The sequence below is a fragment of the Saccopteryx leptura genome, chromosome 6 (assembly GCF_036850995.1).
Source record: "Saccopteryx leptura isolate mSacLep1 chromosome 6, mSacLep1_pri_phased_curated, whole genome shotgun sequence".
NCBI classification, from domain to species: Eukaryota; Metazoa; Chordata; class Mammalia; order Chiroptera; family Emballonuridae; genus Saccopteryx; species Saccopteryx leptura.
In genome coordinates this window covers 171,536,625-171,564,277 of record NC_089508.1, presented here as the reverse complement: position 1 = coordinate 171,564,277, position 27,653 = coordinate 171,536,625, and the positions used below count along the sequence as shown (strand labels likewise).

General features: G+C 45.1%; 2 protein-coding genes and 1 pseudogene across 3 annotated transcripts in view; 2 read left to right on the top strand and 1 right to left on the bottom strand.

Moving 5' to 3' along the window:
* Positions 1-16,045, bottom strand: part of HMGXB3 (HMG-box containing 3) — a 55,064-nt gene extending 39,019 nt beyond the window's left edge. Inside the window, exons 1-5 of one of the 2 annotated variants that reach the window (XM_066343429.1) lie at positions 15,530-16,045; positions 13,064-13,202; positions 11,869-12,043; positions 5,096-5,593; positions 3,721-3,819 (exon numbers count right to left, since the gene is read on the bottom strand). In XM_066343429.1, coding sequence (XP_066199526.1) covers positions 3,721-3,819; positions 5,096-5,593; positions 11,869-12,043; positions 13,064-13,200 — 909 coding nt within the window. In that variant the 5' untranslated portion in view covers positions 13,201-13,202; positions 15,530-16,045. The remainder of the gene's footprint in view (positions 1-3,720; positions 3,820-5,095; positions 5,594-11,868; positions 12,044-13,063; positions 13,203-15,529) is intronic. The other variant, XM_066343430.1, reaches the window with a different exon arrangement.
* TIGD6 (tigger transposable element derived 6) lies at positions 15,384-21,283 on the top strand. The gene is given in 12 exon segments (XM_066343706.1): positions 15,384-15,822; positions 15,875-16,096; positions 16,188-16,271; positions 16,332-16,438; positions 18,933-19,413; positions 19,416-19,527; positions 19,529-19,584; positions 19,587-19,637; positions 19,640-19,732; positions 20,126-20,629; positions 20,632-20,686; positions 20,688-21,283. Coding segments are annotated over 12 exon segments (2,331 nt in total). The 3' UTR covers positions 20,815-21,283.
* LOC136376912 (ferritin light chain pseudogene) lies at positions 16,125-27,558 on the top strand (annotated as a pseudogene).
* The last annotated feature ends 95 nt before the right edge of the window (positions 27,559-27,653 follow it).

Here is a 27,653-nt window from a genome sequence, read left to right as displayed (position 1 = left end):
GAGTGGAGAACCACAGAGTGCTGAACACAGTACCCAATATCTCATTTTATGCTCTCAGCAATGCTATGAAGTAAGTAGTATGTTTACAATTAAGGTTCAGTGTGGTTAAATGCTTTGCCTCAAATCATAGTAACCAAGGACAGAGCTAGACCTAGAAACCAGACCTCTCTGATTCTTGGTCCAAGATACTTTCCAACACCCACCTGTACCCAATGGCTCTGAATACTTCAATGAATGTGTTTCATCTTTATTCTTACTAGTTTAAAATCAGAGAATCTAGGGTTCAGATTTAAAAGTGGACCATGGCCTACCAGTGTTTTTCAACCAGTGTGCCGTGAGATATGGTCAGGTGTGAGTATAAATACATTTAGAAACTATATTATTAACTATATGTATAATATGTACTGTGTTAGAGTGTCATTTGGGTAGGTGTTGTGCCCCAGGATTTTGTAAATGTAAAAAATGTGCCGCGGCTCAAAAAAGGTTGAAAATCACTCCTAGACCAGTGGTCGGCAAACTCACCAGTCAACAGAACCAAATACCAACAGTACAACGACTGAAATTTCTTTTGAGAGCCAAATTTTTTAAACTTAAACTATACAGGTAGGTACATTCCTTATTGAGGTAGCACCCACACGTGGCATACACTCAAGGGGCCAAAGAGCCGCATGTGGTTCGCAAGCAGCAGTTTGCCGACCAGGGATCTAGACTAAGGTGGCACAGTGGATAGAGCATTGACCTGGAGTGCTGAGGCTGCTGGTTCAGAACCCTGGGCTTGCCTGGTCAAGGCACATACAACAAGCAAGCAATGAACAACTCAAGTGAAGCAATTATGAATTGATGCTTCTTGCTATACCCGCCTTCTCTCTCTACAAAATCAATAAATAAAATCTTTTAAAAAAAAAAAGGAATCATGGTCACTAAAAAAAGGAAAGGAAACTCCAGTTTCCAGAAACCAGGCCCTTTGACATGTAACAAAATTTAATTATTATTTTCAATCCCTAGCTGGCAATCCAAGTATGCAGAGGGCAGACTTGTTCGTTTATATGTAATTTTCAACTGTGCAGATGACCCTATCCCCTTGTTGTTGAAGGGTCAATTATATTTGCAAATGAATATATTCAACCACTGGCTCTCACCACCTCTGCTGATTTCCCTTTCAACAGAATGTACTATAATGGGTTGGTGCATTTCACTTACAAATAGAAATTTCTAGATCCATTTCTAGATTAATACTGGAAAGAAAACATTTCACTATCAGACTGTTCTGTAATTATGAATGTGTACTCAGCTATTAATCCCAGCTTCCCCAGCCTGGCCAAAAAGCAAAAATCTCCCTTAAGAAAACACCAAGCTGCCATTAGGCTAGGCCACCTCTTTCAGGACACCTATGAAAAGGTGACTTATGCTAGTGGTAATAGGTCAAGAATGAGTGTGAAGTGGGGTGGCACCAGGGAGAAAGATCAGGCCTTGGATTCCAACTTTGCCACTGACACACTAAATGACCTGAGAATAGGTCACCGAAGCTGGGTTTTGTCTGTAAAATCATCTGCTCTTCCTAATCCATGAATATATCTTGAGCAAATGAAGAAATGAGGAAATATGTCACTTACTAAATTGTGAAAGATTCGACAAGTATGTGGAAAGACTAAATGGGATACACAACATCTCTTCTCTTTTCTCAGACAATGGTCCCATACAGAAGTCATTCTGAGTATCCCCAGAAAGCAGAGTAAAAATTTAAGTTAGTTCTATAATACATTACCATGAATTTAGAAGTACTCCCAAACAGATTATAGAAATGACTTGAGGGAAAAAATGCTGGTGTTCAGGCTGATGTTTCATTCTTAAGTATTACTCTTCTAGAAGAGCTTGACTGATACTTATTAAGCCATGAAAGAACAATAATTTCCAGGAGAAATAAGCAGTTTGTCCATGAATCAGGCTGCAGTTTCTGTTTTAGAATACTACCACTTCTTACTAAAAAATATATATTTTTTACCCATAGAGGGATTTTTGATGACAGACTGTGTTACGTTTGTGTATTATTGCTCTTAAAAAACCCACTAAAATAAGACAAAGTTAATAGTTAATAAACCAATAAAGGAGATACAACAAACTCAAAAATAGTCAATTAATTCAAAAGAAAGCATAACAAAACAAATAGAAAAAAAACAGTAAGGTGGTAGATTTCAACCTAACCATATCAATAATTATATTAAGTATAAATGGACTAAATACCATAATTAAAAGACAGAGATTGTCAGATAAGGTCTTACTTTTTTTTTTTTACAGAGACAGAGAGAGAGAGAGAGAGTCGGGGAGAGGAATAGACAGGGACAGACAGACAGGAACAGAGGGATGAGAAGCATCAATCATTAGATTTTCGTTTAGCATTGCAACACCTTAATTGTTCATTGATTGCCTTCTCATACGTGCCTTGACCGGGGGCCTTCAGCAGACCGAGTAACCCCTCGACCTTGGGCTCAAGCTGGTGAGCTTCTGCTCAAACCAGATGAGCCCTCGCTCAAGCTGGCGACCTCGGGGTCTCAAACCTGGAAATTCCTCATCCCAGTCCGACGCTCTAGCCACTGTGCCACTGCCCGGTCAGGCGATAAGGTCTTACTTTTAAGAGACAAACTATACTCTGTCTACAAAAAAATATTTTATATAAATAGGTTAAAAGCAAACAGATGTAGATATAGCTTGCTAATAATAATGAAAAAAAAAAAAAAGCTGGATATCAAAGTAGGTTTCATAGGAAAGAATATTGCCAGAGATAAAAAATGTTACTTCATAATGACAAAGCAATCATTTTATCAATTCTTAACCCTAGATGTTTATATAGTTAATAACAGTCAAAATATATGACACAAAACTAACAGTACTGCAAGAAGAAAAATATAAATCTACAATTACTTATGGACTATCTCATGTACAGAATTCTCTGGGCCTTTTTCCTAATCTGTATGATACAGAACTGAATTAGATCAAGTTTTCTAAATCATGTATGCTTCTAAAATTTTTTTTTTTTTTTGTATTTTTCTAAAGCTGGAAACGGGGAGAGACAGTCGGACAGACTCCTGCATGCGCCCGACCGGGATCCACCCGGCACGCCCACCAGGGGCGACGCTCTGCCCCTCCGGGGCGTCGCTCTGCCGAGACCAGAGCCACTCTAGCGCCTGGGGCAGAGGCCAAGGAGCCATCCCCAGCGCCCGGGCCATCTTTGCTCCAATGGAGCCTTGGCTGCGGGAGGGGAAGAGAGAGACAGAGAGGAAAGCGCGGCGGAGGGGTGGAGAAGCAAATGGGCGCTTCTCCTATGTGCCCTGGCCGGGAATCGAACCCGGGTCCCCCGTGCTTCTAAAATTTTGATAAAAGCTATGGAACCTAGCCCAGGAAAATGCACTCAAGGCAAAAAGTATGTATGTAACCTAAGGAATTCATGGATCCTGTGAAGCTCACTTCACAGACCCTCCCACTGCTCTCCCATTTAAGAACACCTGGACCAGATAATGTCTTACAAGTTTGCCAGCCCCAGTCCTCAAGGCACTGTTTTTCAATCACCAGTCTGCCAGACATTTTGTGCCTGTCTGTGAAAGAGTTAACCTCTCTGATGCTGTATGAAGGTTACAGACCCAATGATCTTAGTCAAATGCTGAGAACTACTTGGAAGAGGATTCTTATGGAGCCCTACTCTCCATCAATTCCCCACACACTGACCAGTTTAATAGAGGTGGGATTTTCCACAACCGAGTAGGCAGGAAGAGGCAACATGATGAACTGTGTGGCTGGTGCAGAGGAATTACTCTCACTGGAATCCTGTAGGCACATGGAGAGAAAAAGTTTTTCTGAGACAGAGTGAAAACCACCGAGGAACTCCCTCAACACTAGATCAGATCAAGTACATTAACCACAACAGGCATAGCCAAAGAAAAACAAAAAAACAAATCTACATTTATCTTAAAATAAAAAGCTTAATTAAGAGTAAATAAAAATAGAGAAAAAACACTACCATAGGAAATGTGCTATTCTCATTTTACAGGTAAGAAAACTGATGTTCTAAAAGACTTAGGACTCCTAAGATCACATAACCAATTAAGTGAAAAAACTGAACCCTTCTGACACTGTCAAATGTTCTTAGCACCATATCAATCTGCCTTACCCCAGCCTGCGGCATGCTTCATTATCATAAGCAGCACTGAGATAGCAACCAATAAAATGGATTTAGATCTGGCATGGATGCTTTTGCAGGGGTACCTGCTCTCATCTATATATAGGCCATAGGCAAGGGTCCCCGAGCTTTCTACACAGGGGGCCAGTTCACAGTCCCTCAGACCGTTGGAGGGCCGCCACATATAGTACTCCAGTACACTGACCACCAGTGAAAGAGGTGCCCCTTCCGGAAGTGTGGCAGGGGCCGGATAAATGGCCTCAGGAGGCCGCATGCGGCCTGCGGGCCGTAGTTTGGGGATGCCTGCCATAGGGGCTATGGCATGCTGGTCCTCACAGCAGGAGTCCAACTTCTCTGAGGATGCCATCACATGGACTGCAATAGAGGACATGGTGGCAGCTTCCTACTTCCAAGAGACCAGATTGTGGGATCACTGAAACTGCTCTTTCCCCTCTGCTGGGCATGACAATTAAGCTCTGGAGAGAGAATTGCCTCTCTTGCTCAACTATAAGCCCCATCAACCTGAAAAGAACCTTCTTCCTACCTACTCCATTCCATAAAGACTATTTGAAAATTCTTCTACACAGTTCAAGATGCTATTGTGTTTGTTGAAACAATCTCCAGGGAACATAAAATCCTGAATAATACTAACACCCTGACAGGCCCTGACTTTAAACTCATGGATAGCCCAAATATTTCAATCCTTCCTGCTAATATATTACATACTATCTCATATGATGAAAATTCCAGCTCTGCTGGGCAAAAGGCCCAATGGCAAGAAGGCTCACGAGAACTGCAGCACTACTAGAAGTGCCACATCAGCAGCTCTCAGTTACCACAGCTCCAGAAACACACTGCATGGCGCCAACTGCCTTTTTAGTAATTCTAGAGGAAGTAAAAGGCATCAGTACCAAAGCAACTTACCCTCATAACTGTCACCACTGATATGCTCTCCCCAAGCTGGGGCTGAGGCATAGCCAGGCTTCCGGCGGGGAGGTCTGGTGAGCCATTCACTAAGGTCTCTTCGATTACCAGGCTCGTGTGGTAGGGTTGGTGGCTCTCCCCGGCCTCCAGGGAAGCCTCTTCCAGGAGCACATCCTGGCTGAGGACCTCTGAGGTGGTGATCTCCTGTACGGCACTTGGCTGGGCAAGGGCTCCCGCATCCTCGGCCAGGGCCTCCATAGCCAGGCCCTGCTCCGCCACGCCTGCATGGCTGGGTCCTGTCTCCAGGGAGGCGTTGGATACAAGAGATGGGCCTTTAGGGGACACCTGGTTCTGGGCCACACACAGCTCCAGCTGAGGGCAGCTCCGATCCTCCTGCAGACTGCTCTTGGGGATGATAATATAATCTGACCGAGGGAGGATCTTGCGGAAACCAGGGATGTCTGGAACCACGGCGGTCAGTGTAGGGAGCTTAGAGTTCTGAAGATGAGGAAGCCAGGAAAGGGGAGACAAGCGAAGATAAATGGAGTAAGGTCACATAAATATGCATTTCTGAGCTCTTTGTTTTTTCCCTTGAAAAGGAGACCAGAAAGATTCTACTCTCTTGACCTAAGACTTTGTAACAGCAACATCTTCTTCATTTGAATCACACTTTAACCCATGTAGTTTCCTTGCTCATTCACACAGGAGACATATAACATGGATTAGACTCTGTAAGGGGAACTGATCTTGGAATCCAAAACTATGAATGGGAACCCCAGATGTGGCAGTTTTGAGTAAATCTGTTCCCCTTCTCTGGATTCTACCCCAGCTGTAAAATGAGGGACCTGAATCTGGCTATTGATGACTTCCTTTCTAGCTTTGCTACTTTAGGACTTCACAGTAGCAGCAGATTTCAACACTGGAATTTATAATGTGCAATAAAAAAGCAAAAAGCTGCCTGACCAGGCAGTGGCGCAGTGGACAGAGCATCAGACTGGGATGTAGAAGGACCCAGGTTCGAGACCCCAAGGTTGCCAGCTTGAGCGCAGGCTCATCTGGCTTGAGAAAAAAACAAAACAAACAAACAAAAAAACCTCACCAAGGTCACTGACTTGAGCAAGGGGTTACTCGGTCTGCTGAAGGCCCGCGGTCAAGGCACACATGAGAAAGCAATCAATGAACAACTAAGGAGTCCTAATGAAAAACTGATGATTGATGCTTCTCATCTCTCTCCATTCCTGTCTGTCTGTCCCTATCTATCCCTCTCTCCGTCCTTGTAAAAAAAAAAAAGCAAAAAGCTTAAATTACAAGTCAACATGCAGTCAGAACTCAAGGCAGCAAGAATTCAGACATTATTGGTTTCTCCTAGACTTACAAAGAGGATGAAGAGACCATGGAGCTAAGAAGGCTTCATGAGAGAATGTGCATTTGGAAGAGATTATATGACAAGAGCCTAAATATGCTGGGGAGGGAAAAGAATACAAATATTAACAACGACCCAGGATCTTCAAGTTTAGAAAATGGTTACGTGGCCCTGGGTGGTTGGCTCAGTGGTAGAGCGTCGGCCTGGCGTGCAGGGGTCCCGGGTTCGATTCCCGGCCAGGGCACACAGGAGAAGCGCCCATCTGCTTCTCCACCCCTCCCCCTCTCCTTCCTCTCTGTCTCTCTCTTCCCCTCCTGCAGCCGAGGCTCCATTGGAGCAAGGATGGCCCGGGCGCTGGGGATGGCTCTATGGCCTCTGCCTCAGGCGCTAGAGTGGCTCCGGTCGTAACAGAGCGACCCCCCCCCCCCCGAGGGGCAGAGCATCGCCCCCTGGTGGGTGTGCCGGGTGGATCCCGGTCGGGCACATGCAGGAGTCTGTCTGACTGTCTCTCCCCGTTTCCAGCTTCAAAGAAATACAAAAAAAAAAAGAAAATGGTTACATTAGACATCATTATTATTCCCATTTGACAATGAAGGGATTGAAGCTTAGGGAGGTAAACTTTATCAAAACAAATTAGTAAGTAGTAAAGCTGGGACTCCAGGCCAGGTCTACGAAGGTGCAGGAAGACCAGGTACTTGCAGCACAACCCACACCCCTATATGACCAACTGGCACCAAGAAAAGATGTTTCTGTATGTGGTTTTCTTTTTTTAATTTAAACTGAAAGTTACCCAATAAGGAAAACAGAAAAATTCAAAGAGAACAGTTAAGTGAGAAATGAAATTAAATGGAACAAAAAATAATTTTAGAAGCATCTTTGTAAAATAACACTAAGTCACTTAAAAAAGGATCCTTAAATAAATCAAAAGCAGGAAGTCAATGAGTTCACTTAGAGTACAGAGGAAGCACTCAGACGAAACAGAAAGGAGGCAGATGAATTCTTGAAGGAACCTTCACTGAAGAGATAATGGAGAAATGCCACTCTCAAGTCATCCTTTGAAGCAGACAGGTCAGAAGAACAAACTAAATGGTGTCAAATGCACAGGAAAGTCTGGACTCAAAAAATCCGAGGACAGAGAAACCAGGATGGCCTGAATGACATTCATCTCACAGACTGAAAGGAACAGCACTGGAACCATGGGCGCTGCCACTTGGCAGGAGACCTGAGGGGCTGCCGAGGAGAGAGCCTGCCACAAGGACTCTGGTAGGCTCCGAAGTGTGCAGACTAGAGGGTCTCACCTTCACATGAGAGTGTGGGTGAGGGCACACAGTGTATGCAGCCTCACCCAGTTATGGCATAGTCCACATGCTCATTAAATGCCACCTATTCTTATTACATGGTCACTGGACATTTAATCTCCTAAAGCCGTGATGGCAAATCGATGACACACTTGTCAGCACTGACATGCGTAGCCATTTTCGATGACACGCGGCCACATGTGGCCGCATACTAGAGAAGTATGGGGCCGCATGCTGAGAAGGACATTTCATCCTTGGCCCCTGCACAGCCAGGTGCAGTAACTGAGGATAAAACATTTGCTGTAGTGTAAACACTCTGTGCCGGAGGTCTGTAGGCCAAAACAGAACTCTGGCACAGAGCGTCTAGTTCTGGGACTTCCGGTTAGGCCGCGTTAGTGGATCTTTGACCTCACTTCCGGCCGGCGGAGCAGGGAGCAGCGGAATGCAGAGGGGGACACATCTCTGGGGGCCCTGTGATCACCATTACCAGCAACCACATAACCAAAGCAACCATCATCCAATCTACTGGGGTGTCGTGGATTTCTAATTGACCAGCATTACTGAGATAAGTGAGGGAGAGGATGGGAGAGGCGAGGGCCTGTGCTATGGGCGCTGTTTCCCGTCATTAGAAATAGCGGCAGCCATCTTAATTTACATAAGATGCAACTTGCAGAATTTCAAGACAGCATCTGGGCTCAGGTGTTTGTTGACTTGAGGTCAAAGCTTGAGAATCTGGAAAGGTGCCGCTTGGAGAATCAAGAGGAGTGCCACTATGAACAGGAAATTTGGAGTGCCTGGAACCGATTACCAGACACTTTTAGCACCCTGAAAAATATAGCAATGGCTTTACTCACAATTTTTCCCTCTATGTACTTTTGTGAGACCTTATTCTCAGCATTAAATAATATCAAAACCAACAAAAGAAACAGATTGACAGATGAAATTAGTAGCGCTTGCTCGGGCTTGAGGTATACAAAATACCAACCTTCAATTGAAGATTTAGCCAATGAAATCCAGCAACAAAAAAGTCACTAATAGGCAGGTTAGTTAAAGAATTCCCCCTCCCCCTCACTCATCTTAGTTCACAGCACCCCACACAAGTTAAATAATATCAAGACCGACAAAAGAAACCGACTGACAGATGAACAAAGAAGTCACTAACGGCCCTGGCCGGTTGACTCAGCGGTAGAGCGTCGGCCTGGCGTGCGGGGGACCTGGGTTTCGATTCCCGGCCAGGGCACATAGGTGAAGCGCCCATTTGGTTCTCCACCCCCGCCCCCTCCTTCCTCTCTGTCTCTCTCTTCCCCTCCCGCAGCCGAACTCCATTGGAGCAAAGATGGCCCCGGCGCTGGGGATGGCTCCTTGGCCTCTGCCCCAGGTACTAGAGTGGCTCTGGTCGCGGCAGAGCGACGCCCCGGAGGGGCAGAGCATCGCCCCCTGATGGGCAGAGCGTTGCCCCTGGTGGGCGTGCCGGGTGGATCCCGGTCGGGCGCATGCGGGAGTCTGTCTGACTGTCTCTCCCCGTTTCCGGCTTCAGAAAAATACAAAAAAAAAAAAAAAGAAGTCGCCCTGGCCGGTTGGCTCAGCGGTAGAGCGTCGGCCTAGCGTGCGGAGGACCCGGGTTCGATTCCCGGCCAGGGCACATAGGAGAAGCGCCCATTTGCTTCTCCACCCCTCCGCCGCGCTTTCCTCTCTGTCTCTCTCTTCCCCTCCCGCAGCCTAGGCTCCATTGGAGCAAAAATGGCCCGGGCGCTGGGGATGGCTCTGTGGCCTCTGCCTCAGGCGATAGAGTGGCTCTGGTCGCAACATGGCGACGCCCAGGATGGGCAGAGCATGGGCAGAGCATCGCCCCCTGGTGGGCAGAGCATCGCCGGGTGGATCCCGGTCGGGCGCATGCGGGAGTCTGTCTGACTGTCTCTCCCTGTTTCCAGCTTCAGAAAAATGCAAAAAAAAAAAAAAAAATCAAGAAAAAAAAAAAAAAAAAAAAAAAGAAGTCACTAAGCAGGTAAGTTAAATAATTAGTTTTTGGTTTATTAAATACAATTATACATTACAACTATACATTTTTGTTATTTAAACTATAAATATCCCGGAATTATGGTATTTTTCCCAAAGTGCCACACCACCCAAGTTATGCTCGGGTTTTTTGGCAAATTTTGACACACCAAGCTCAAGAGATTGCCCATCACTGTCCTAAAAAGTGATATTTATGAAGCTAGTGAGTATGCACCAAGAACTCACCTAGGTGCTTTACATGAACTATTTTAAACAGTGTGCATAGATACTATTATTTCCATTTTACAAATGAGAAAAACCAGTTCTCAAAGGTTAAGTGGCTCTTCCAAGGTCACAGCTGGTTAGCAGCAGAGCTAATCTATTCGTGTTCTTGGTGGTAGTGGTAAATGATGATAGACATAAATTCACAATGGATAAGCAAGAATCACTGCAGAAGATTTATCTAAAGTTTTTTAAAGTCTTAATAAGGACCTACCTAATGTCTAGTTTTAAAAACCATATCACTCCAGATTAAGTACAACGTTTTGGTATCACAGGCAAAAGACTGCTGACTTTATAATGGGGAAACCAAAGGGAGTACGTGTACTTCTAGACTCTGCCTCCTCTCCCCCCACAGGGATTGTTTCCCAGACTCAGTTTATAAACAAATTATCTGGAGGAGGGAGTACACAGTGGCCTCCCTACAAGGGTAGGTAACCCAAAGCAGTTCCTGGAAGAGGAATGCCAAGCCAATAGGGACAAAATATCTGAATTGCAGTGGAGATGGGCTCTACTAAGGGAAAAAGACAACCTGTTCTGCCATAACCCAGTTGCATTCCTGGAGAACCTTTACATTATTAGAAAAGAAGTTACAGAAAATTGTTTCAATTGAAAAAATGGAGTTACACTATTTTCCCACGGACACAAACCCACATGCTTCCTTATTCTTTAATGTGTGCAACCAAAGCTTCAGTGTCCTCATCACCTTCTGCTTTAACCTTGCATTTCTGCTTCTAGAGTAGTTCACAATCACCAGAGATGACATCATACAAAGCAACTGTATCTATCTCTAAACACAGAGCCTAATGCCAATATTATACCTATCAGTAGTCAGTACAACACAAATTAATTATATTACATTCAATTTATAACACAAACACTCACTATGTAGGAGAAATGCCCACCCCTACACAAGCTACTACAGTGCGTCCGTAAAGTCATGGTGCACTTTTGACTGGTCATAGGAAAGCAACAAAAAACGATGGAAATGTGAAATCTGCACCAAATAAAAGGAAAACCTTCCCAGTTTCTGTAGCATGATGTGGCAGCATGTGCGCATACACAGATGATGACATAACAACGTGTATACAGCGAAGCATCCCATGGCCATGCCAGTCGAGACTGGACGGTACAGAGGAAAGTTCAGTGTGTTCTGTGGCTCGCTAAATTCGAATCCGTGACCAAAGTGCAAGGTGAATATCGGCGTGTTTATAACTAAGCGCCACCACATAGGAATAACATTACTTGGTGGGATAAGCAATTGAAGGAAACTGGCAGTGTGGTGGAGAAACCCCGTTCTGATAGGCCATCAGTCAGTGACGAGTCTGTAGAGGCTATACGGGATAGCTACTAAGGAGCCCTATAAAAAATCTGTGCGTGAGCCCACATCGAACTGCACTGAATAGGTATGAAACTGGGAGAATTTTCCTTTTATTTGGTGCAGATTTCACACTTCTATCGTCTTTTGTTGCTTTCCTATGATCGGTCAAAAGTGCATCATGACTTTATTGACACACTGTATATTAAAGGAGAATATTAACTACCTATAAGAACAAAGGGGCTCCAAGATATACTAAAATTCAGAACAGGAATCGAAGGCTCACTGCAGATAATTCAGAAAATGTCAGCCTCGTGCACTGCTGCAACCGAAGAAGACAAAAGAATACAGAGTATAATCAAAACTAAAAACAGACAATATCAGACTCAAGAAAAAAAAAATGACTCAATTACAAAGTTTTCCCAAGAAAAGAAAACAGGAGAAGAGGGGTGCTGCTCTCCCTAACGCCTCCACCACTGAACCAATAGAGCAATCAGTTGGAAATCAGTTGAATACTTACAGGATCCAAACCTTCTTTCTCGAGTTTTGCTTTCTCCAAGTAGTAACTCCTTTCAGCCACACTGAGAAGCCTCCAGCTCTCACTGATCTTCTTGTTGATCTCCGACTGAGGGAGGTGGGGGAGCTCCTGCTGCACTTTTAGGTAGATGTCATAGTAGTACAGGAGGTAGGCTGACCTGAGGAAGCAAGGACTCGGGCAGGCTTTCTTTTGTTTGACCAGGAAGTACTACAATGTTAGAAACTGGGTAGTGAAGAGGTAGAAACAAAACTCAGCTTTTCATTGCAAAGCATTTAACTAAAGAGGAACCAGAGCAAACAAACATTTAAGTAACACCCCAGATGATATACCAGAGGTTTCTCTCTTCAGAAACCTGGAAGCAAAGAATTTTCTGCTTTACTTCCACGGACCACTTTTTCTGCAGCGATGACTGGCTTTCACACTCAATATGAGCAAAAACGTACAGATGCCTCATCATTCCACTCTCAACGGTTACTTGGGGCTGATTACACAGTCCGGTTACCACTCACACTCTCTACTCCTCCACAAAGATTTGTCATCTCACTGGTCAACAGCACTTCACCAAGGCTGAGAGAGGGAAGTAAGCAGAACTATCAAAGTGACCCAATGCTGGAGACCACAGTAAGAAGTCTGGAAATTTTGCAGTTAAGAGAGAGAATAGAGTGCTATTATTTGGATAGTTTTTATAGCTATCTTTCCACATTTTTATTAATGCTCTATTTTAAATATTTAAATACTAACAATGGTAGTAATTAATAACATAGTTCTTTTGCACAATCTTCCCTTAACATCATTGACAGGTTCTTGGAATTGTGGCAAAAACACATATAATGAAACCAATTTAACACAGGCTCATTGCTATAAACAAGAGTTAAGTCCCTATGGCATCCCATCAATGTTATAATGAAAGGTTATTCGAGGACCTGTACACCGCTTCCACCTTTTGTGTGGTACAACTTCCTCTGACAGCCTGGAAATGTGACCTAGATCTGACCAGGAATGGCAACTGCTGGCATCAGTCCCCCACTTACCACTCCCCACCTGCCGTGAACCCTCCTGCCCAGCCAGAGCCTTCAATAGACATGGCACTCTCAGTGAATCTGGACGCAGCCTGACCTCAACATAGCTCTCCAAGCAGCTGTTTATAAGTGCCAGCTACCAAAACATGTGGACTAACCTGGGTTTTTTGGCCTTTTCTCCATGTATTTTATACTTTTTCTTCTTCTTGGGTGGCCCAGGGGAGGTATAACAATAAGATTCCTCAATTTCCTCCATCACGACAGTTACCTCAGTACCATCATATGATGCATCCATGGCTGGAAGACAATCAAACACAAATGTTTCAGGAATCCACACTACCTAGAACAGCAAATGACCCCTTATCTCTGCCAGGGCCTCAAGGTTACGTCATTTCCCAAACTCAGCGGATCCTAAGAAGCACCTAGAGGTACTTATTAGACATAGATTTCAGGATTTCCCTTCAGGCCTTCTGAATGGAAATCCGCATGCTTAACACGGGCTCCAGGTGATTCCTTTAACCAGACAAATGTGGAACACCAGCTTAGCCCTTCTGCTTATATTCACTCAGGGGATACGCATAATAATTCTTTGGCTCAAAATTTTACTCCCACATTACAAAAATTCTATATGGTAACAGGTAAAAAAAAGAATACTTGGCCAGGAGTCAGAAATCTGGCCCCTCGCTCATATATCATCACCTTAAGCAAACCGCTTCATTAATTCCTTCAGTCATTATTCAAACATGCAGTAAGTGCCTATATACAAGAGATTTCTTGACACTATGCCAACTTGTATAACTTTGGGCAGGTCCTTTAGCTGCTTTAAGTTCAATTTTCTCATGTATAAAAAAAGAGATTCTCACCCACCTTATCACAGATGTATAGTGGCAAGGCTCAAGGATATCACAGGCATAACTCTATTTGAGAATAGTTAAGTGCTAAATAAAAGGGCTCATTATGAAAGATGAATAATCTTTGGCTGAGATGCTTAACACCCTGCCCAAGGCCACCACAGCAAATAGGGACTTATATGACAAACTCTTTATTCAAAAATCCAACTCTCTGAGCCTTCTCTCATTATACTACACTGCTCTCCATCTCCACTGGCAACCCTCTAAACCAGCACAGTTCAATAAAGTTTCTGCAATGGCAGAAATGTTCAATTTATGCTCTCCAATACAGTAGCCACTTATGGCTAATGACCACCTGAAATACGGCTGATGTAATTAAGAAAATGAATTACTTTTGTTTACTTGTAATTAATTTAAATAGCCATACACGACTAGTGGCTACAGCTCAGAAACAGAAAATCTACTAAGTTTTTCCTAGGAAAAGGAAGGTATACAACAGCTGAATGAGTTTGTTGTGTCCACATTCTAAGCTGGGAGTTTTACCACCAAGACTCAAGCCTTGGAGGAAGGTTCCCAGAAACCACGTGATTTTATGAGACGAAAATAATACGCTTGGCTCCTAAAAATCTGTCATTTTTTAAAGAGGATTTAGGATTCTGAGAAAGAGGGCTGTTGTAATAAACACAGGACTGCTCTATGTATTACAAAGCCCACTCATATCTCGTTGAGACCTTACTACACAAATGATAAGGCATCTTACAGAGTATAACAAGAAAAGGAGCACAGACTGTTGAGTCAGGAGACCTGGATGTGAGACAAAGAGGCTAAAATCAGTGGCTCCTAACTTTATGGGAGGCAAGAATCCCTTCGAGAATATTGTGACAGCTAAAAACCCTCCCCTAGAAAATGCAGACAAAAAAAGAATTTCACCTTAACATATTATTCTATTCCCAAGGTTATTTCTAGGAGAACATAACCCACAATCTGGCTGGGTAAGAGCCCAGTGCCTTCACTGGGTAAGGGAAATTAAGGGTTCAAATCAAGGCTATATGGGGACTGTGCTTTTTTCCCTTAATAACTGATTTCTCAGCCCTTCAGAGCCTTGCAGAAAAAAAAAGCAGTGATGGCAGGAGAGCATCTGTTAAGAACGGAATACAGTAGGGTTTTAGCATCCAGAGCAAAACGAGTTAGGAAACAAAACCGTTGCAAAACCAGGGTGGGGTCAGGAAGAGACTAACCAGGGTTTTTGTTCGACTACTCCGTTTTATGTCAAGGTCCAAGAATGTTTTCAGATCCTAAGTCTCAGTACAACAATGCCAAAAAAATACGCAGAATGATATAAAGGTTAAAACCAAGGGCTCTGAAGGGCAGAAAAATCAGGATTCTAATTTAAGTTACACATATTACAGCACCTGCAAAGCTCTATGACCTTGAGCAATCTACTTACTCTAAGTCTCAGTTCTCTCATCTGCAAAGCAGAGTTAAGGGCAGTATCTGATATTTGCGAGACACTTTCACTGTCCCATCAGATTCTCCTCCCAATCTGAGATGACTTTGACAGCTCAGCTAAAGACCACGGTTTGACTCTGGGCTAGTTCCTTTCCCTCTCTGGGTCTCAGCTGTCCCAATGCGATACCTAATGCGGGAGGAGACCAACGCTCACTGCTCCTACTTTGTAGAGGGCAACAGAGCTCGGAAAGCCAGAGCACCCAGGTCGAGGTCCCCCAGCTGGTCACGACACGGTGCAGAGCGGCGCTCGAGGGCGGGACTTACCCCGAGGAGCGTGCAAGCCACGCGGCTCACATTCCCGGAGGCACCCGGCCCGGGGGCTCGACGAGCCGGCTGGCCCGCGCACTCGCGCTCCCCGCTGCCTGCGAGAGGCGGCTCCAGTCGTGACAGTGGCAAGGAAATGAAGGCGAGGGCTCGCGCGCGCATCCCGGGGGCTGGAGGAGCCCCGGCCCCGCGGCCCCGCCCGGCGACACACGGCGCGGAGTCGCGACAGCCCTTTGGCTCCTGCTCCTCCGAGTCGCGATATAAGGTCTTGGAGGGCGGTTGTCGGCGCACAGGTTCACTCCGCAGGCACTTCGCCGACACCTGCTGAGGGCCCCGGGGGTCAAGCCCCGGGGAGCTCAAGGAAGACAGCAGAAACACGGGCGTCGCCGCGGCACCAGTTCGGCGGTGGAGGCGGCAGCGGCGACAGCAGCAGCGACAGTAGCAGCAGTGGCAGCAGCAGTAACAGTAACCTCGAATCGCCTGGGAGACCCGTCCCGGCGGCCCTCGCGGCGCACCGGAAGCGGCCGCGGAGCGTGACTGCGTGCGACCCCTTGCGCAAGCGCAATAGTCCAGCCCCAGCCGAGGGGCGGACTCATAGGAACCGCTCAGAGTATTAAAGGCGGACTGCTAACGCTGACGGACTGCTTCCGGCCTGAAGTTCTGGGCAGAGAAGGTAGCTGCGGCCTTCTGCGGTGGTTCTTCCTGGCCGCTCGGCTCCCGGTTTTTGATATAGGGCGTTCAGGTAACTGGAGCGGCTGTTCAGAGCGTGAAGGGGCAGGGCTCCGCTCCCCCCCCCCCTCAGAACCACGTCGGGCCCTGGAGAGAGCCCGAGCGGTACTACAGTCTCAGCACCGCGATCGAGACTTGACCCCAGCCATCCTCAGGCGGTCACTGCTCGTTCAGCATGAGGTTCTTGGTGCCGCACCACGCCTCCCTCCTCTGCACGGTGACCTGCCCTCAACCGGTCCTTCTCACCGTCCCACACACAGTAATGGTATTAGAGTGATTCAAACTGAACGGAATGACTCTGGAGAGGTTCTGGAATCCGATAAGGATTGTATTGTCCTTTCCCGCCGATGTCACAGATTGTCCCACATTTGTACAAGGCCGGGCACGACCCTCACTATCTTGCAGATGTGTTTCCAAAATGCCTACTCTTCTCTAGCTACCGCTGTAATCAGCCTTCCCTGAGTCACTGTCCTATCCTGCCTGGGCTGATGCAGTTTCTTCCCACCTGCACTCCTGTCCTTCTACAGTCTATTCTCCACACAACAGCCAGACTGATTTTTTTTGCACTGGAAGTCTGATTAGGTCACTCCCTACTCAAAACTATCCAGAGTCTTCTTGTTCACATAGAACACAAGTCAAACTTCTTAGCTTGACCTCCAAGACTTTGGTTTGGCTTGTGCTTCATTCTCTTTCTGTGTCTCTTCTCAAAACTGGCAATTCCCAGAACAAGCTACATAGCACTCTGTAGTATTAAGAATGCTGGCTTCATGGGGAGCCTTACTTGGGTCTGAATTCCAGCCGTGCCACATGTAAGCGTGTAAAGTAGCAAATGCTGTTGATGAAGTAAATCTTCAACAACTGGTTTTCATCTCAGTAAATGGTACCACCACCCACTGGATTAGTCAGTGCTCAAGCCAGAAATCTGGGAATTATCCTGACTCCTCATGCACCTCACATCCAGCCCATCAGCAAGATCTGCAAAAACATGTCCCTGAACTGACTACTTCTTACCACCCACACTATTCTAACCCAACCCACCATTATCCCACATCTAGACTCTGCACAGCAGCAGCTTCCTACCTAGTCTCCCTGCCTTTTCTCTGACACCTTCAATTCTAGTCTTCACACAGCAGTCACCTTGCTTCGTGTTTAAGATCCTTTGGTAGCTTCCTGTGGACTCAAATTAACATATCCAGATTGTATGTGACCTACTAGAAGAGCCTGCATGTATCTTTAGATTTAAGGGCACCTCTTAGGAAATGACTTTTACCCATGAGGTTCTCCACTTTGCAACCAAAGGACTCTTTCTAAAGGGCAACTCTGATTATGTTATTTTAAAAAATCAACCTCTAAGGACCTCCTATTGTTGCCAGATGAAACTAAAATATTTATTAGGTCTTTTTGTGATTTCTGTGTCCAAAGACATCTTTTTTTCTTACCATACCATTTTCTATAGTACTGCATTGCCTTTACACATATTTCCTTCTCTCATGTATTCCTATTTGCACCTTTAGGTCCAATGTCAATATTATTTCCTCTTTAAGTGTACTTTCAATGCATGCCCTATTCAGTTGGTGATATCTGCTTCTGTGTTCTATTCATAGTACTTTATAACATCTCTTACCGTATTGCATAGACTCTAGTATTTGTCTTCCCTTCTTTCCCAGCAAGCTCCTCAGTGGTGGGCACTATGCTCCATTCATCTCTGTATGGCTGGCATCAAGCACAGTGCTTAGCACATAGGGTATGCCATGAATCGATAGACAGATGTGTGGAACTGCTGGTAGAAATCATTCCTCAGGAATAAGATCACAGCAGCTTCTCTTGTCCTTTGAGGGTTCTCGTGATAGAAGGTCCAAGCAGGAAATAACCCAAACTGCTACTGCTGGATCCTGTTTATTTCCTTTGTAGCACACATTACACTCAAATTTGTCTGTGTACTTATTGTTTATCTCCCCCCATCACATTATATATTTCATTAGAACAAAAGGCCTTGACTATGGTGTTTATCAAAGTACCTTACCGCTTGGCACATGTAAATATTCACTAAGTGAATGGAAGGCTACCAGAAACATTTTCCCTCAGTGAACATCCTTCCCAGCCAATGGTGATAGAGCTTTGGTGATCTCATTGGTGGAATTTCAGGCAGGACAAGGGAGTAGCAGAAAGAGCCACTAACCTGAGTCAAGAAATCTGAGCTGTCTGAACCTGGATAGGCCTCTTCCCCACGCCTCAGTTTCTATATTTATAAAAGCAAGCCAGATAATAATTCCTTGAATGTATACAGTGCATTGCTATTTGAAAAGCTATTTTACCATATATTATTTCAATCTATTCTCATAGTAGATGGAGCAGACATTGTTATTATTTTTACGGAGGCTCAGAAAGTGTTAAGTAAACTAGATTATTTGTAAGATCTATTTTATTTCAGACATTCTAAAGTAATCCTATGAAAAGTCAGTAGCATGAATCCTTTCTTTGGCCTTACGTTATAATTTTCTAATAAGATTTAAAAATTCTGAACCCATCTTTTAGGGGGAATTTATTATCTTTGGTTCCTGATAGGTACTTCATTTTGTTTTCTCTGTTTTCCACACTTGTGGCAAAACAAACCATGAGAAGGAGCGGACACAGCCCTGGTAGTGGTGGCCCAGCACACATTCTGCAGATATAGTACACAAGAAACAAGAAGCACAGGCAGCTCTCCCTAGAGGAGAAAATGGAAGTTGTAAAAGCTGTAGACTCAGGCAGGAGGAATGGCGATGTGGAGAAAGAATTAGGTATCACTCCTCCTACTTTGCCTACATTCTTAAAGGATTGTGCCAAATTTGAAAAAAGGTGAGGGAGGACTCAGTGGGACCCCAGTGGAAAAAGGATGAGGATCACTCTGTGATGACATTGATAAGGCTGTGTGTTTGCTTGGTTTCAAGAAATCCATGCCAAAAACATTCTTATGCCTGTTTCTGTCATTTGGAAAAAAAGCACTAAACTTGGCCAACATGCTTGGTATGACAATTTTCAAGCAAGTGTGGGCTGGCTGAACAGGTTTAGGGATCGCCAAGGAATTGCTTTAAAAACAGTCTGTAGAGAAGATAGTGACAGATTAATGAATGGCCTAGGAATAGAGAAGGTTAACGAGTGGCATGCAGGGGAAATTAAAGAATGATTGCTGACTAAAGCCCAGATGATGTCTTGAATGCTGATGAGACAGGAGTGTTTTTCCAGTTTCTTCCCCAGCACATGCTTGCTGCTAAAGGGGACCATTGTAGAGGGCAAGAAAGCAAAGCAGTGGTTGACAGCACTCATGTGTTGCAAGGCTTCAGGGACGGGAAAATGAGACCATTGATTGTTGGTAGGGCGGCCAACCCACACTGCTTTAAGACATCCATTCCCTCCCTTGTGATTCCCAAGCCAACCAGTGGGCATGGATGACAGAGGGTCTGTTTAATGAGTGCCCGATGCAGGCCCTGGCCGGTTGGCTCAGCGGTAGAGCGTTGGCCTGGCGTGCGGGGGACCCGGGTTCGATTCCCGGCCAGGGCACATAGGAGAGGCGCCCATTTGCTTCTCCACCCCCCTCCCCTCCTTCCTCTCTGTCTCTCTCTTCCTCTCCCGCAGCCAAGGCTCCATTGGAGCAAAGATGGCCCGGGCGCTGGGGATGGCTCCTTGGCCTCTGCCCCAGGCACTAGAGTGGCTCTGGTTGTGGCAGAGCCATGCCCTGGAGGGGCAGAGCATCGCCCCTGGTGGGCGTGCCGGGTGGATCCCGGTCGGGCGCATGCGGGAGTCTGTCTGACTGTCTCTCCCCGTTTCCAGCTTCAGAAAAATACAAAAAAAAATTTTTTTTAAAAAAAAGAAAAGAAAAAAAATGAGTGCCCGATGCAAATGGATGCCAGGATGAAGTGGGTGGAATGCCGATCCTCCTGCTGGTAGACAAGTGCTTCTCTCACTTGCTTCCACGCCTGGAAAGGATTCAGGTGAGGCTGCCCTCAAACTGTACTGCCGTCCTGCAGCCACTGAATCTGGGCATAATTCACACCATGGAAGTGCTGTCCAGGAGCCACCTTCTAAAACAGATCCTCCTCAAGCTCCACAGCAGTGAGGATCAAGGAAAAGTGGACGTCAGGCAGGCCATTGACATGACCACTACAGCGTGGTGGTCGGCCGAGCAGTCCCCAGCGGTGAGGTGCTGGCAGAAAGCAGGCATTTCCCTCTGCTTGACAGATTCTCGCAGAGCAGCAGCAGCCAGCGAACCAGGCATTGCCCTTGAAAAGTTGTGGCACTTGGTGGCTGTTGCCACTTGTGTCCCAAATTAAGTAAATTTTGTCACTGCCGATGATGACCTCATCATCTATCAGGAGCTGGTGGACACAGAGGTCACCGGGGCCCAGTGGCTGGCTGAAATCCTGAAGAAGCTGGAAACGAAGATGAAGGTATCTTTGCCGCAGTGGCCAACGCTCACCATCATTGGGACCATCTCAAGTGTGCAGAAGCTTAGATGGTTCCTGTCCACTTGTGTAGGCATTCCTGATGCCAGTTTTGGACAGAATTTGCATTTCTAACAAGTTCCCAGGTGATGCTGATCCTGATGTGATCCAGGGTCCGTATTTTGAGAACCACTGATCTGGCTGGACTCTAGCACTTCTCTCTCCAGCTGGCCACCTGAATACTCCCCATCACTGTAAAAAAACATCATTTTTTCTTACTGGAGCTGTTAACTCTTTTCTGCTTATTTAGTAACTTTAGAACCTTCTTAGTTATTCTCTTGACTGCTGGACACCTGAATACTCCCCATCACTGTAAAAAACATCATTTGTTCTTACTAGAGCTGTTAACTCTTTTCTGCTTATTTAGTAACTTTAGAACCTTTAGTTATTCTCTTGACTGCCCCGCCAGTTGACTAAGTATTTAATAGAGGTACATTTGTCTATGCCCAAAGAATTAAAAGGAGCCAGCTAACCTATTAAAATGTCTTGTGGTGCTTCAGGCTTATTATTAATAGGGAGCTGAGGTACAGGGAAATAAAGTGCGTTAAAGAGGAGTCATGATACCATCTGGGAGGCAGGTTACATCAGGATCATGGGAGAGAACATATAACCCAGTGTACCCCTCAACTTCCAGACACAGTCAGAGGAAAGTTTGGAGCAAGATGGCTACGTGAGAGTGTTTGGATCATCCCCTGTGTGGATTATTCACACTGTTCATCTCCGCCCCTGTAATCCAGTCTGGACCATGTAATTAGGATGGCACAATACATTTGCCTTCACTAAAATTACTTCATAAATAGCCTTTATTCCTTTGTGTTTGTGCTTCGGAGAAGTCAGCTAGAGCAGAGTTGACTTTGAATTATTTAAAGCTATATAAATTTATAATCAGATTTATATTAGTTTTTCTCCTATAGAGAAGGCATTCTCAATATCCTTTACATCCCTAGTATCTATTCCTAATAAGCCAGATAAGTGTCAGTTTCATTTTTTAGAAGGTACACACAATACCTGTTAGTGCTGTAGTATAGGTTTGGGGTTTTTTTGTCTCTTCAGGTTAACTTTGTGGCTATTTCAGAAACCCACTGCAATTCAGTTATTTTTCTGTAGTTACTTAATTGAAACGTAAATAAACATTAATCAAGAAAAGTACAATACAGCTTCAACTTTTTGAACAGAACAACAATCGTGGGTGCGCACACACACGCACACACACAAACTCCAGGAGATGTTTAAGTGGATTATTTATTTATTTATTTATTTATTTATTTATTTATTTTTTACAGAGACAGAGAGTGAGTCAGAGAGAGGGATAGACAAGGACAGACAGACAGGAATGGAGAGAGTTGAGAAGCATCAATCATTAGTTTTTCGTTGCGACACCTTAGTTGTTCATTGATTGCTTTCTCATATGTGCCTTGACCGCGGGCCTTCAGCAGACCGAGTAACCCCTTGCTGCAGCCAGCGACCTTGGGTTCAAGCTGGTGGGCTTTTGCTCAAACCAGATGAGCTCGCGCTCAAGTTGGCGACCTTGGGGTCTCGAACCTGGGTCCTCTGCATCCCAGTCCGATGCTCTATCCACTGCGCCACTGCCTGGTCAGGCTAAGTGGATGTTTTTGAAAGCTTATTTTAGATTTTTTTTCTTTTAACAAACTAGTACAATTTGAATTAAAGGTACTACACATATTTAAAACTTTTAATACTTAGGAGAGGAAAACGGTGTCTTATGGCTAGTCCTGTGGTTCTATGTCATTGTCAGCACCTTAATTGCTTTCATCACCTTGTGTCAGGATGACTGACTCAATTTCTAATTCCTTCCCTTCCCTTCCTCCTGACATGTTTTGCACATAATGTTAGATCTTTTGCATGGTAATATTTCTTGCACCCATTTGTCTGTGGTGGTTCTCAAATGCTTTAAAAAATAAAAGACTATATGGATCAAAAGCATTTACTGTATTTTGTCATTCTTACAATCTTTAAAGTTAAGGTATTATTAAAGTGTACCCAGCAAATATTTTAAGGTCAATTTAAAAAAAATTTAAAAGGGGGTAGTCATATCCTGGAACTCCTACGGGTCTACCATATCATGCTTTTTACTTAAAATTTTTTTTTTAATTTTCTTTTGAATGCTGATGAACAAGAGACGCCAAATCTTTTTTGCCTGCAAACTACTACCTTCTTTATTTGATCCAGCTAATAACACTGTTTTGTCTTTTTCCAAATAGCTCCAGATATATGGAAAAGATTTATATAGGCGGATGGGGATCCTCAAACCCCTCAGTGAGATCTTCTGAGCATGGCTTTTAAGATACCTAGCGGCAGAAAAAGCCCAATAGAGATCAGGGGAACTACCAGCTTTTAGGATACGCCCTTAAAGGCTCCAACGCCCCAAAGGGGTCTCATAGGATGCCATCTGGGTCCTGCTTCAATAGTGGAAAGAAAGGTCATTGAGCTAAAGCCTGCCAGACTTACATTGCCTCTGCTGTGAGGAAACAGGGACACTGGAAGGTAGGCTTCCCCCTCGCTCCTCTAAGGGAGGGTTCAGTCTCTTCCAGCCCTGCTCCAGCCACCGATGACCTAACCTTGCCCAGAATGCTGGGGTTTGCCACTGAAGGCTGAAGGGGCCCAGGGCCGTCGGCCCCATCTACAACACTGTGGACGAGCCTAGGGTATTTCTTCCAAGAAGCAGGTAAACTGATCTCATTTGCACAAGGGCCACTTAACTATGTCTTGCCTGAATAGTCAGGTTTTTTATTCTCCCCTCGAAGATCTCTGTTGTGGGTGTGGATAGTCCTATTTTCTGCTGCTTTGTTTAATATATAGGGTTTCCTTTATTCCTCCTACCTCAATGCCCCACTCATATTTCAGGCTGGGACCTACTCCTAATTTAGAGCTCTCTTTCCCCCTTTTGCCAACTTCTATTATGAATCTACCTTTGCCACCCAGTTTAGTGTATCCCAAGGTTCTCTTTACCATGCCACAGTCACAGCGCTCCAGGTAAAAGCAACCTGGTCTCATCTCTCCAGGCAGAGAACAGAAGCTCCATATCCACATATGCTGCAGATGGCTTTTCCAGTCTACCTGAATCATTACCAGCTAGAAGCAGCGGTCATTGGGACATGGACGTGAGCTGCAAAGTATAGAATTGTGACAACAATTCCAGTGCCATGCGGACTTTTCCTGGATGTGGACTTTTCCTGGACTCCTGCTCCTTGTGACAGCTCCTAACAGACTGAACTGGGGTTGGGTTGCATTTTTCAGGGATTTGGCATGGTGTTGGGGCCAACTTGGACTTGGTGAACATGTTAAGGACACTACTCTTTTATGGATTCTTGCTGTATTGGCCAAGAGTTTGCTTAAAGGCTTTAATCACTGTAAAAAAAAATAGAGGACTGGATAAAGAAGATGTGGCACATATACACCATGGTATACTATTCAGCCATAAGAGATGATGACATCGGATCACTTACAACAAAATGGTGGGATCTTGATGACATTGTACGGAGTGAGATAAGTAAATCAGAAAAAAACAGGAACTGCAGGATTCCATACATTGGTGGGACATAAAGACGACACTAAGAGACATGGACAAGAGTGTGGTGGTTACAGGGGATGGGGGGAGGGAAAAAGGGAGAGGGGGAGGAGAAGGGGGAGGGGTACGGGGGAAGCTAAATGGAGGTGATGGGTATGCAAAAGAATTGAATGACAAGATAACCTGGACATGTTTTCTTTGAATATATGTACCCTGATTTATTGATGTCACCCCATTAAAATAAATATTTATAAAAAAAAAAAATAAATGTATTTTTGTGTTGAAAATAAATAAATAAATAAAAATGATAAAAGACTAGATTATTCAGCTAAGTCTTAGCACCCACTAGAGTTGACCACAGTCTGCATTTCCTGCTTGGTCGCTCCACACAATTCAGTGTGCGTGCCGCCCCAATGGGCCATTGTCTTCTTTCACTCCATACCCATGTCTGCTAGTTTGCCTTTTCCTGCCAAGCTTGGCCCCACGCATTCTTCAAGAACTTGAGTCCTCTTTCTTCCAGCCTTTCTTGACTCCAGTACCTGCTCCACCCTACTTTCCCTCAACTCCTCTGCCCTTGTCTCTGCCACTCAGTTAAGCACTTAAATGTTTTACAGTTTCTGTGGCTCTTTAACTAGATTGTAAGCTCCATGAGAGTGGGGACTAGTCAGCCTTTTGGGACTTTAATAGTGCCTAGCACTGTGCTGGGCACATCATAGGCACTTCAGTAAATACTTGTATATCAATTGATACATACATGTATATGTCAAAGCCACCTTTTAAGCTGTATGAAGCATTAAGTCTACTAGAAAAATGACTTAGAGATAAGGTCCTCTATTTAAAAGGATTTATAAAATATTACCATGACTATCATTGCCTAAAATAATATTCCAATCCAGGTTATAGCCTGTTCTTTGATAATGAAGAATTCCTTTTTCTTTCTTTTTTTTTTTTTTTTTTTTTTTTTTTTTTTGAGAGAGAGAGTGGGGGCAGGGGGACAGACAGACAGGAAGGGAGAGAGATGAGAAGCATCAATTCTTCATTGTGGCACCTTAGTTGTTCAGTGATTGCTTTCTCATATGTACTTTGACCGGTGGCTCCAGCAGAGCAAGTGACCCCTTGCTCAAGCCAGCAACTGTGGGCTTTAAGCCAGTGACCTTTGGGCTCAAGCCAGGAACCCTGTGCTCAAGCTGGTGAGCCCGCACTCAAGCCAGATGAGCCTGTGCTCAAGCTGGCAACCTCAGGTCTTGAACCTGGGTCACCTGGGTCCCAGTCCAATGCTCTATCCACTGTGCCACCACCTGGTCAGGCAAGAATTCTAATATATAAAGTAAAACCTGTTTCCCTCCACAGAACATTAATGTGGCATTCTCCATTTATACACACAAGACTTTAGTATGAAAGGCTTTGGCTAAGTGCCTTGCATTAGTAGTACTCAGTAAATATGTGCTTAAACTTGCTTTTTAAAAAATTGAAATCTGCCTGACCAGGCGGTGGCACAGTGGATAGAGCGTCGAACTGGGATGCAGAGGACCCAGGTTCGAGACCCTGAGGTCGCCAGCTTGAGCGTGGGCTCATCTGGTTTGAGCAAAGCTCACCAGCTTGAACCCAAGGTCGCTGGCTTGAGCAAGGGATTACTCAGTCTGCTGAAGGCCCACGGTCAGGGCACATATGAGAAAGCAATCAATGAACAACTAAGGTGTTACAATGAAAAACTGATGATTGATGCTTCTCATCTCTCTCTGTTCCTGTCTGTCCCTATCTGTCCCTCTCTCTGACTCTCTCTCTCTCTGTCCCTGTAAAAAAGAAAGAAAAAAATTGAAATCTTACGTTCTTTACTCATTTAACATATTATATGAATTAGAACCCAGTACATGGAAATCATATCCAAAAGAGAGCTTTTGCAGTCCAGTTTACATTGGCTAAACCAATGGACATTAAGGTTTCTATTGGACATTAGGGTTTTAATGCTTTGTTTTTTTAACTAAAAGAGGTTGATATTATCCCTTTTTAGTCTGCTGTCTTCATCATGCCCATCATGTCCTATCAGGCTTCTCCCTGCCTCTCTGATGCCTCCAAGCCCACCTGGGGACTTAGTTTTGCCCCAGCTGACCAATCTACTCCACAGGCCAATATTCTGGATCTAGGCGCCTACCTCAGCTGTGCTGTCAGGAGAATAAAGAGGTGTACCTGCCACCGACCAAGTGGTCTGTAAATGCTGTTGTCATTACTACCCATCTCTGTTTAGAACTTTCCCAGTACCATCTAGAGATGGGGAGCTGCCTTACCAGCCCTTTCTTCCACTAACAGGTCTGCGGTTGTGTTCCAGAACCACCCAGCCTGATAGTAGATAAAACTCTGAGAGTTTCCTTTGCCCTATTCCCAAGAAAGGCTCTTAAAGGAAGGTAGCTAGCAGTGCCCTTGGGAGTCCCCTGGATCTGTCTCCTGCTTCAACAGTGTCTGGACAGAACAGACCCAGGGACGCCCCTTCTTGCAGCCTCAGACCACCCTCCAACCTCTTTTCCAGGCCCCACCTCGGAGCTCCTTCCGCCATCCTCAGCCTCCAGAGCAGCCAACACTGTATTTTGAGCTTGACTTCTCACTGCTGAGCAACCATGAGCTCCCAAATTCGTCAGAATTATTTCCCGGAGGTGGAGGCTGCTGTCAACCACTTGGTCACCCTGCATCTGCAGGCCTCCTACACCTACCTCTCTCTGGGCTTCTATTTCAACCGCTTCAATGTGGCTCTGGAGGGCGTGAGCCACTTCTTCTATGAGCTGGCCAGGAAGAAGCAGGAGGGCGCTGAACGTCTCTTGAATGTGCAAACCCAGCGCGGTGGCGAGGCCCTCTTCCAGCGCGTGCAGAAGCCTTCCCAAGATGAGTGGGGTGAAACTCAGGACGCCGTGGAAGCTGCCATGGCCGTGGAGAAGAACCTGAACCAAGCCCTTCTGGACCTGCATGCCCTGGCTTCTACCTGCAAAGATCCCCATCTCTGTGACTTCCTGGAGAACCACTTCCTGGATGAGGAGGTGAAAATCATCAAGAAGATGGGCGACCACCTGACCAACCTTTGCAGGCTGGCCGGCCCCCAGGCTGGGCTGGGCGAGTATCTCTTTGAAAGGCTCACCCTTGAGCACGACTAGGAGCCTTTGGAGCACAGAGGGCTTTGAGGGGGGCCCTCTGCAACTCCCTGGTTCTGGCTTCTTCTTGAGCCTCTCCCTAAAGCCACTAAGTGTCCTTTTATACTTTGAAGTTGTTTCCCATACTTTGAACCAAATGTTAACAATAAAGTTTTTTGCAACCAAAAAAAGGAAGCTAAGAGTTATTAATTTCCTATTATATATCAAACACTATTTCACTTATTAACATTTCCAGAAAGTTGTACTAC